The 10,991-nt window shown below is 51.9% G+C and overlaps 3 protein-coding genes across 3 annotated transcripts; 1 reads left to right on the top strand and 2 right to left on the bottom strand.

Moving 5' to 3' along the window:
* Window positions 1-938: 938 nt before the first annotated feature.
* GCG54_00003250 (uncharacterized protein) lies at window positions 939-2,515 on the top strand (the record flags this gene model as incomplete). Its single annotated transcript, XM_045403325.1, has 4 exons — window positions 939-1,001; window positions 1,068-1,621; window positions 1,685-1,962; window positions 2,022-2,515. 4 exons carry the CDS (start codon window positions 939-941, stop codon window positions 2,513-2,515), a joined length of 1,389 nt encoding a protein of 462 aa, XP_045261606.1.
* A 1,705-nt stretch (window positions 2,516-4,220) lies between these two features.
* Window positions 4,221-5,165, bottom strand: GCG54_00003249 (uncharacterized protein; the record flags this gene model as incomplete). Its single annotated transcript, XM_045403324.1, has 2 exons — window positions 4,221-4,249; window positions 4,271-5,165. 2 exons carry the CDS (start codon window positions 5,163-5,165, stop codon window positions 4,221-4,223), a joined length of 924 nt encoding a protein of 307 aa, XP_045261605.1.
* Window positions 5,166-9,226: 4,061 nt separating this feature from the next.
* GCG54_00003248 (uncharacterized protein) lies at window positions 9,227-10,866 on the bottom strand (the record flags this gene model as incomplete). The annotated part of the gene is made up of 6 exons (XM_045403323.1): window positions 9,227-9,761; window positions 9,833-9,857; window positions 9,918-9,988; window positions 10,044-10,161; window positions 10,211-10,571; window positions 10,681-10,866. The coding sequence occupies 6 exons, from the start codon at window positions 10,864-10,866 to the stop codon at window positions 9,227-9,229; spliced, it is 1,296 nt and encodes a 431-aa protein (XP_045261604.1).
* Between the last annotated feature and the right edge of the window lie 125 nt (window positions 10,867-10,991).

Here is a 10,991-nt window from a genome sequence, read left to right as displayed (position 1 = left end):
TTGGCTGAATCATTCGGGGTACTTACGAAATGGGCGGAATTCGCTTCGACGGGTCTCGAGCTCATCAATTGGGTCAAAACTGGCATCAATTGAGATCCCTTTCAACATGAACAGCTTCCGGGGTGTCACTACGCTTTTCTTATATGCCACCGGGTCCTCTTCGCAAGTGAAGCCATCGCAGTCTACGCGGTTGCGCGTACTTTGCAATGCGACGACTTTGCCCTGCGAGCGGGTCACGCAGGGAGCGGCATCTGCGCGACATTGCGCGCACTCGTACCGTTTTGATGGCATGACGGACAGCTCAGCTGCTCCCCAGACAGATCGGGATCTTCATTATGCTCCCCCCCGAACAATCCGGGGCGTCCAATCGTTCTTATCATGGCTTGTCTCTGCATCTCGTCATTGGATTGCGAAGTGAGGCGGCCTCACTGGCCCATTGCTCCCCTCTTTTCATCGATATCCTCGACAGAGTCTCACGCAAATGCGTGGGCCGCGCGCGCGCAACCGCGGGCTGACTGCGAGGCAACTTCAGAGGGTCAGCGTAGGCAACCAGAGGTATAAGAAGACTGGCAGTTCGTTGCCTGATTCTTGTCTTCTTCCTGGCCGGCATCAACGCAAATCTAGAATCCGCAACTTCGTGGCATCCTTCTCTCCCTTGGGCACATCCTCAGGCACAGCCTCAAAGTTCTCCTTCGTTGTAGCATCAGGTCCCAATATCAAGGAGAACATCAACATGTCCCAACAGTAACTCTTGCGTGCACTCGAGAAGAATGCCCGCAGCAGTAGCCAGACACTTTCAAGCGCCTTATCCATTCAACTTATTCCGCCGCCCTCAACTCAAGAACCGCACCAAACGCCCAAAGATCGACTTCTCTCCTCTGATATCCCGTTGGTTCAAGGCTCAACGTTTCCGTCGACCGAGCACTTGCCTACCGGACATGCCTGAGAATCACCAAGAACCCACTTCCAACCCAAAGAAGTCCTCCGACACTCTACTTGCAGTGAGACAAGCCTCAGTGAGCCTTCGCGTGATCAAAAACCCAGGATCTCAAGCCTAACTCTCACAGGGAACATCAACCAACGGATCCATTCACTCCCGTATTCAACATCGCGGGGGAGGAAGCGAGCCATATTCTTCGCCGCTATCACCACAACACTCGGCCGCTACTTCGGACACAACTCCAGGTCGAGTCAAGACAAGTCCCCCGGCTAATAAGTCCATCGACGGCTACCTTGAGTGGCGCAAAGCCTTATTCATAAGCATCTTTATGGCGAAATTCGAAGAACAACTTGACAAGACCATCTGCACTCTTGAAGAGGCAAACGACTACGAGGGACAGGGCCAGAGCGACTCCAACTCATCGGGGGCTAGAGGGGTCAAGAGGTATGCAAGCTCTATTAAGTTGAATCCGGGGGCGAAGAGACAGCATCGTGAAGACGGCGAAGAGCCAGATCAATCGGACAACGAGGACGATGATGCACACAATCACGCTCAGAAGAAACGTACCAAGACGGGCGACGGACGAAAGTTCGCTTGCCCATTCTTCAAGTTTGACCAGGAAAGATACCAGTCCCAGCGCACTTGCTGCGGACCTGGTTGGGATGAGATCCATCGCCTCAAGTAAGTGCGAACTGCATCCGTAGCGACTGAATCTTAGCCGACGTGTCCACTAACATGTTCCAGGGAACATCTCTACCGCAATCATCTTCTCATCACTTGCACTCGATGCTTTGGGCACTTCAAGTCTGAGAAGCTTCTCCAAAAGCACCAAAGAACAAAGGACGAATGCGTCTGGCAGGAGGAAAGCTCCTGCATCATAGACGCGGGCGCGGGGATAGACTCTGTAAAGGAAAAGCAGCTCAGGGCCAGGAGCAAAGAAGAAGATGACGTCGACAAGTGGTATGAGGTGTACCACATCCTCTTCCCTTGCAAGATCGCTGCCGAGGACCTTCCGACCCCTTGTAAGTGCTCCGTGATACCATGTAGCGTAGTGTTTACCGGGTGTTGACCTGGGAGTTAGGGTACGACGCCCCGAATGGCAAAAGTGGACTTTCGAACGATGACGACCTGAGGCGCAAGTATGTGTATTTCCTGCGACGTGAGATCCCGAAGATGATTCGGCAGCAGCTTGTGGCCGACGTCGAAAAGGAGTTTCAGGATCTCGGTGCCACGATTCAGGGTCGTCTGTCGTCGTGGATAGCGACATCTGCTGAAAAATGCAAGAGTGTCTTCCAGTCCATCCCGACACCCACTGAGGCGGCGGCGCTGCCGAATCCTGACACGAGGGCCAACTCTCGTGCGGCCTCGCCGGCGGTCGACGTTGGTTCTTCCTTTCTGGAGAACTTTGAGTCGTGGCCTTATGAGTTTCCAGTCTTCAACTTCAACTTCGACTCGGAGATGCTCAGGTTCCCAAATTTGGAATGTCCTCCATTGGACGACTCAGCTTACGGCACGGGGAGCTACGGACCCGACGGCTCCTCGGAGACCTGGAATATTGAGCCAGCGGCTCATTGAGGAGCACCTCACATACGTTGCTTTCGATTCACGCCTTCATTGCATCATCTTATGACTTGAATATGTCGGTTTTCAAGTCACCCAGTCATTACCACCCTGTGTCACCTCTATCCACACTCATTTGACAAACTATTCCTCTCTTTTGTATGTGTATTGCTCGTGTGTTTGAGTAATAACCAGTCGGGTGGAGGGAGATCGTTGGAAACCATAAAGGAGGCCTTGAGAGTACGAGTAATCAGTTGGTCAAAGGGTTTCATGTATGAATTATGTCGCCGACGCTCGCTTGCCCAACATGGAGTACGGTTTCTCTTGCTTTTGCCAATGTCACAGATGTTAAACACGATCCATCCCGCGTGACAAGAGCAAGAAAATTGTCTAAGGCTTCGATTCCATCAAAGCCTATCCGCACTGCGCACCTCAGCCTACTATCCACCGATTTCGAGTAAGGTTTTTGGAAGTCGTCGTTGCGCAAGTGTTCAGACACGATGGTGCACTTGACAAAGAGCGATTATTCAATCACAAGCAAGGATGGGTATGGGGGTGAGCAACGTTGAATGGACTTACAGCATCACCCCCTATCGCTCAGCGCCAGCAGTCTCTTAAGACTGCGAGGACTGTTCAAGGCAATCCACTTACTCATGTAGCCTTGAAAATGGCAGGCAGTGGTCGTATAGTCAACGCGGATGCGCTGGGTCGTTTGCTCGCCGCGGAATCACTAGATCTCCTGCTGCTTAGACGAGACAGCCTGCTGCGAGCGTGCCACAGCGTTTGTGGTATATACGTCAGTGGGGCAGAACCAGCCATTTTCGAGGTGGAATGTTCTCCAAAAATGAAGAGAATTTAGGCCAGTAAGTAATATTCAATCGACGGCAGTCTACCTAGCCTAGGGAAATATAGGCTTGGATCTTCGGCTGCCCCTATTGCTTCAGATGGTCTACTTATGATCCGCCAAGAGAAGTTGCTCCTTTGAGCGTCTAGTATGTCTCCCAACGTAGTACATGAAGCTATTCAGAGAGGCCAAGCCAGACCTTTTCGTTGGACCTGTCTTGGCAGTTGCCAGTTGTCAGATGAACCGCCGGAATAGCCTTCTAGTTAAAGTTGATGCTACTGGGACTTCCCGACGACTAGTTGTTCTCGGAACCTTGAACGGCAAGCCGCAAGTCTAATTAAATTTGGAGAGAGGCATGGATCAACATTGAGTCATGATGAGATGCTGCCGAGATACGGGCTCCTGAACCTTCCAAGCCGGCTGCCGAACTCTGAAGAAGCTTTGTGTGATGTCCGATTCTGTCCTATATCCTATACAGCGATACAAAGCCTGTATACGAGCTGTGAGAAAGCACAGCCCACTTGTATACGAGAAAAGTCTTCGGCGGAAGCTTGATGTGCACGTACTGTGTCGGCAGGGCTATCTGCCCGGATCGGCGGAGCGGATCATGCAGAGACGTGGTGGGCAGTAACTTTTGTGTTGAAGTATTCAGCCAGAGGCTATTTAGCCAACGAACAATTACATCTGTGTTCATTATGCCTGCTGCCTTCTCCCGTAGTATGGAAAGCGAGTCATCTTAACTTCCATTTTGAAAGAGCCTTTCTGCAAGACGAATAAGCTCGTGATATCTATCAACTTCAGGAGAGTGGGGGTTTCGCTTCTGTGAGTCCAAGAGGGAGTGTAAGCAATGTAAATCCTCTCCTGAGCATCACTGCGTTAGTTATCGGGCAATTGTTTTGCAGACACTATTGGAAGCCTCAACTTACCCGCAAACTCACTCGACTCAAGCAACTCTCTGCCCATCAGCGCCGCAACACCATCGTCAACAAGCCGAGGACACAGCCCGAGAAACATAAACACCATCGGCATACGAAATCGTCGGTTAGCAAAACATCCCGCGAGGCGCATCGCCCGGCGCACGTCTCCCGCCTCCATCTCCCTCGACGAGGACCCGAGCTCCATCCGCAGGATGAGCACGGCGCCGCACCACGTCGCCGGCAAGTCCCGGTACCACAGCGCCGGGAACAAGCTCCTCAGCCCGGCCTCGCTCAACGCCTGCAAACTCACGCGATCGCACAGCTCGGGGTCAAGGGGAAGCCTGCCCTGCGAGAGGTACTCCCCAAAGTACGCGTTGCCGCTCCGCCACCGCCACAGCCGCTGCAGCCCGTCCTTGTCGGGGGGTATGCGCGAGTAGCCCCTGAAGGCGTTGATGGCCTCGAGGTCGCGGATGAAGGCGCCCTCGGGGAACTGAGTCGTGTCGACCACCAGAAGGTACAGGTCCTGCGGGCTTTCGCCGGTGTAGTGTCTGTGCACGGCGTAGTGGAGAGCGAAGAGGAGCGAGCTGGTCCAGGAGACGAGGTTGGAGTCGAAGGCGTAGAGGCTGAGGAGGTGGTCTTCGAGCTTGTGGGCGATGAGGGCTGGGGAGAATGGTGGGGTGGAGAAGAGGTCGTGGTGGCGGGTTGGGGAGTTGTTGAGCCAGGCGCGGGAAGAGACTGATGTTGTGGAGGTTTCACCGGCGCTGAGGGGGCCTGTGAGACGGAATAGGAAGCGGGGGATGTTGGTTGTGCATCGTTTTAGGATGGCATGCTGCGGAAAGTCTTGGAGGTGGATTGCACCGGGTTGAAAGAGGACTGGGCCTGTTTCTGAGCCTTCTAGAGACATTATTGACTGTAGATCACATTCAGAACGAAATTGAACAGGAGGGGGGAATGACCAAAGTTCAGCGACATCGGTGAAATGCCGGTAAAGAACCGATGGATAGAGTTTCTGTTGCTAAACAATGCATAAGCTTTGACAGTAGTTCGGATGAAGTTCTGGTAAATTGGTCAGGCGAGAGGGCGAGATGGCGGCAAAATATTATGGAGTGTTAACAGTCAATTGATGAAAAGATAGGATAGTTACATCCTGAGGAAATCCATGTGTTGAATATTTCCAGACCGAACTTGTTAGAAATGTAAGACTCACTCACCGCACTCGAGGGAAATGTGAAAAGAACAACAAGCAAAGGAAGAGGAAACGCGCCGACAGATCAAACGTACGGAGAGATGATTAAACATGGGATCAACATCAACGCTGGGAAGAAAGTAACCTATTTGCCCCAGAATCGGTGGATCCCCTGGCATTCCAGTGAAGTGGAATACTTCATGTTGACAAGCAAGCCGTCAACCCCCTGAAACCCAATAGTCTAGGAGAACTCAGAATACCATAGGCCACTTCTCAACCTAACTTGTGGGCCGGCTGGACGTGTGGTCTTTGAGGGCTAATTTTCATCACTGTTCTTCTTGTAACTACATTTCTGTAGATACTTCTGCGGATCATGGCGAATACCACTCTTCAGTGCGTGATACGAGAAATCGGAACCACCCTAGCTTCTCACGACATGACAACGGAAGAGAGGTGGCTGCATTCATCCTGTCCGCAGCAACAGCGCGCCCATCTGGCTCTCCTCGTTGACGGACCCATAGCATAGGAAGAATCCTATGACGGACGAGGAGATTCAGAGGCAGACCCCAAATTTACAAAGTTGAAGCGGAGGAAAAAAGGTCTGTGGGCGCGCGGATGTGAGGTCGTGACTTTCAAAGTCTCCTTTTTTTTCTTGAGAGCGAGCAAACCCTTGCTTTCGTACTTTTCTTCTCTTGCCATTGAGTCACCTAGATATCAAGGTGATGAAATCTCTACTGGTAGCTCCTACTTGGTCTTGGTTGCCTAACTCAAAGAGGTTCAGTGAATTACATTAAGGTATTGGCTTAACACAGACCTGGTGGAAAGTCTGTTTACAACAAGCTCACATGAACCTCGCTGATGTTGTGACGCAAACAACGGTCCTATAATCTCAAAGAAGGGTTCAAAAGACTGTAAAATTACCGAGTCTTTGCTATCAGCAAATTTCATAGTAGAATGCGGTGAGAGATCTATTTGAACACCGCAGCTTTCATAAGTTTTCCTATGAAAGTTAGTCACTTCATAAAAAGAGTTCGATGTAAGAAGGCAAGGCCAGAAAGGCGCTAATCCACATTACCCAGTTGCACACCGGAGCTATGTTGGAGCTTTTGCTACATCCACCATACGTCAGTCGCTGAGAACAGACTACGGCGTGTAAACCATCCCAGCGCGCCTTGAGCAATGTGAAAAGGCAAGGGGTCACATCACAGAAATCCGGCGGCAGCACCAGGCCAATTCAAATGGAACGTACCGCGATGAAGTTGTCAAGGAGCTCACGAAGATAGAACACAGTCTTCTTGATTGGAAGTACAAGTTTGAAGACCGGTTCCGTTGAATGTGTTGATAGTTGTTATCAATATTCTCTACGTCACAATATGCAAATAACCAACAATCTTGGCTGCATGAACCGCATACGTTTCCTCGCTGGGAGTGCCTAAGAACGAACCCTAGTCTGACTGACAAATTGCCCTGCTACTTTTCATCAAGGAGTTACAAAAGTATCAACCCCTCCAGTGATCATCCCTACGAGATTGTCTGCGGACATCTGCAACTCGAAGTTGAAGTCGACAAGCGCTGGTAAGCACATCGCTGCGAGTGATTTTCACGGTGAACATCATTAATCGATGCTCAACATCGACTTTATCTGGTGTTCTGATGTTGCTCACCAGAAATGCCAACGGCCTCTGTAGTTTCAGTCTCCAGTTTTGCCATGCCAATTGCAAATTCACATATATCAGCCTGTCCTAGGCAATGTCAGAAGTTGGTCGTGCACATCGCCCCATCGCAACTCTTAAGTCCCCTCTTAAGACCCCAAACCCCCATCACGACGGCGCGGATCGTTGCACCTCCGAGCAGTCCAAGCTTCTAGAAAAAACGTCAGCGGGCCCCCTGTCTCAAGGGAAGCGATAAGCGTGTCAAATATGAACACATTCTTCGCATGACAAAACGCGGAGCTCAACAAGCTTATACTGGCGATCAAACCTTGCTTGTAGGCGGGATCAGCGGTGCCCAGGGGGGGACTCATACGCGTCGTTTTATGAGAATCCCCGCGGATCAATTTCTTGTGTAGACGTCCAAGAAACTTATCGGGATGCGGGCGTGATCTGCCAACGTTGCTTCCGTCCGGGGCTCAGACTTCTCCCCCTCACGCCGTGACGACGATGATGGTCTTGGTGGTGGTGGTGGTTTTGATGGATTTGTTGCAAGAGTGTGATGGGGTGTCAGGGCAGCTTCAGAACTGCGGCTTTGCGGTTACCCGATCGGGAACACGAGAATTACGTCGCGCGCACTAATACCACCAAAGTCCAAAACACTTCAGATGACGAAATGGCAGAATCCCCAGCCACACCAACTCGGAAAAATCGGCGCAGGAAGGGTGAAGCGAGTTGCCCTTTCTGTAAAGCACCGCGTTATCGATATCAGTTTTTAGTGTGTCCAATTCCACGTGAAAAGGGTTCCCGCATTTTCTTTCTCGGTGAGGTGAACTAGGCCGACGGGTGCTCCGCAAAACCAATCCCCCGGTTGTGAGACATGTTAAATTTCCCGAAGCTGAGATATGACAGGTTCGCCACGGAGGAAACCAGGAACCGCCAACCCGTGGTACAACGAATTACCGTTCGAAATTGGACAGCAACCGTTTATCTAAATCAGTTGGACAGCAATTCGTCCGAACAAAACATCGCCTTGGCGCACATGTCAGGCACGGGTCGCACAAGCTCCTGCGACAGAAATCACCCGAGAACGAAATGGAGGGAAGAGGGAGAGACGGTGTTTGGCTTTCTGGTCGCTCCAACCCCAATTGACTCGGAGGGTTTCTTATGTCATGGCCAACTCCTGTCGCAGATGTGCAGGTCTCAACCCTGAACCACCGGGACAGGGGTGGATGTCACTTATTTGACAGTTTGCGTCACACCAGTTGGCGACAGATCATCCTCGCGCGGGGGGCGCTCGTCGTTTCAACCTGTGCTCAGCCTCATGTGGGTGACCTCAAATGGGAGAACGAGGATACGAGACAATCAAGTCGCAGTCGCAGAGACAAGTGTGCGCAGGTGATCGATGATCCCATGAATCCCAAAAGGTATTCCAGTAACGAATGGACTGGAAAATTAACTATGTACTGATTGGAAGGATATGTTGATGCCCAATCGCAAAAGTAAATACACTCAAGTTTCGCTGCCAAACAACAACAACGCGTGATAATATACAGGGCTTTTGTTTCGCCAAATGTGATGATGTGAACACACGCACACACCTCCACACACCCTTTCCGTTACCGAGAATCCCAACCTCCGTCCCATCCATGAACTCCGTTCTTCTCATATCCGGATGAGCTTCGTGTGTATTCCTCCCAAACAGGTTACGTCGTCGATCGCGACCGTGGTCGTCTCGACGAACCGTCCGGGCGAGATATGTATGTGAGCAACAAAAGGGAGGGAAGTGAGGTAAGGCTAGGATAAGCCGAGTCGATGGTTTCTTGTGGAATGGTGCCTGTACCAAGGTACAGCCTAGAAACCTGACTTTTTCGTGATCCCTTTTGTCGGTCGGAGGAAGGGGGTGCGTAGGTAGCGTGGCGGGTGAAGGGGGTGGGTGTAGTAGGTAATGACGGTAGAGGTTTCTTTCGTTGCACACGTTTCTATCTCTTTATTCGAAGCATTTCATCCTCTCTGCTGCAAAGAGTTCTGTCGAGTTCATGTCCGACGTATTGGATGGGCGAAGTGGTTGGGTCCTCCTCGGTTTCCGCCTATTCTTTTCAATTCTGTTGACCAATTTCCTAATCATCGCTAAGGAAACCTGCGGGGCGGGGGTGGCGAAAGCCCTTGTACGGGCGCTGCTTCGAGGTCGACATCGAGGTGGGAGACGGCAGACCGCGGGTCGTTGTTGTCGTCGTCAAAGTCCAAACTCTTGCCCGAGTGCGAGCCCTTGCTCAGGTCGGGTCCTTCGCTGCCTGATAACGGCCACATGTCGGGTAACGGCGCGGTCGGCGGTCTCGGCTTGTAGTCGGTGTCTGACGGCGACGAGGAGCCGCGGCTGGCGGGGTCTTTCCAGTTCCATGACTCGGCTGGCTCTTCGGGGATCTCGCGGAGGGCGATGCGTTCGTTGCCCTGCTTGTCGAGGCCGGCGGATGGGGGCCCGTTGCCGTGGATGGTGGCGGAGATGCGCTTGCCGCTGCTCATCTTGCTGCCGAAGGTCGTGCTGCGGCCGTCGGCGGTGGACTCGAGCTTCTTGGAGGTGAGGGAGGTGTGGATCTCACGGAGGATGGGGCGGAGGATCGGGATGCACTGGACGATGATGGTGCCGGTGATTTCGGATGAGTACCTTTGTGGGGTTTAGTATACGGTTTGTGCAGGCTGTGTTGAGCACAATTCATCTCGCCAAAAATCACTTACCAGACTTGGGACATGCCATTTCGGTCTGTAGGGGGTTTGTTAGTCAAGAGATCGGGTAGCCGGCACGATGGATGGGGCGACTCACAGATGTACCACGCGTCACGGTCGTTACCCTCGTCCTTCCAGCTCACTCTGATGGCCGCAACGATGGCGACTCTGTGGGAGGGTTAGTTTCCATAGTGAGTGCAGATGGATCTGAGTTGATACTCACATCATTCCCAAGCTCATCGTGATGCAAAGGCCGACCTTTTCGGCGCGCCTCATTTCCAGCGATCGGGTAATCAACCACGGGAAACTGGCAAAGATGAAGTCCATAATAATGTTGTAAACTGAGATCCGTTAGCCACGTTCTTTATCGCCGTCCTCGACTTCACTCACCATTTCCGCCCTCTTTGAAGTCGTTGCGGAAGTGCTTCTCAAGGCAAATGTCGAGGCGCCAGTCAACGTCGTAGCTCTTGCTGCCGCAGACCTTGGCCCACTGGAAGACGACCTTGACGACCATGTAAATGTTCATGGTGATGATGCAGAACCACAGAATGCCCTTTTGCCAGCGATTGCTCATGCGCAGAAGCGTAACTCCAAAAGCCGTCTTGGACCATGCCTGACCGATCAAAGTGCCACATGATGAGATGTTGATCAAGATGTGCATGCGGTCGTCCCATTGCTGCGAAGAATCCTTCAGAACGTAGCCGGTTGCAAATTCGTATATAATCAAAGTGTTGTTTGCCAGTAGTAGCGTCTATTCGGGAGTCAGTTTAATGAAAATGAAATGAAATGTCGAGCCGTTCTCATCCGCTGCACTGGTGTTTTTGGTGGGCGGAAAAGACGGCTCGATAGACCAAACTTACCCAGGTTACCACAAGAATGTAATCATCGTACCACAACCCGTGTCGCCTCGTAACCTTGCACCAGAGTCTCAATGCCAAAAACACGGTCGCGCCAGCGAAAAGCGACCACAGGCCAGCATTCAGTTCGACAAACGGGTCGACAAAGGGGTGAATGTCGACGGTGGAGGAGTCATCGTCGGAGCTCATTGTGACATTCTGGGCCGGGCGCCGGCCGGTAAACGTATGGGTTGTGCTGCTGTCTGTCGTCGGGGATGTCGTCGAGTAATATCGGGCGGCTAACTTTTTTTACTTTTCTTGTTTGGCGGCGGCGA

Source organism: Colletotrichum gloeosporioides (assembly GCF_011800055.1).
Source record: "Colletotrichum gloeosporioides strain Lc1 chromosome Unknown consensus_63, whole genome shotgun sequence".
NCBI lineage: Eukaryota > Fungi > Ascomycota > Sordariomycetes > Glomerellales > Glomerellaceae > Colletotrichum > Colletotrichum gloeosporioides.
The sequence above is the reverse complement of the archived record's forward strand: the minus strand, read 5'-3'. Positions and strand labels throughout refer to the sequence as shown.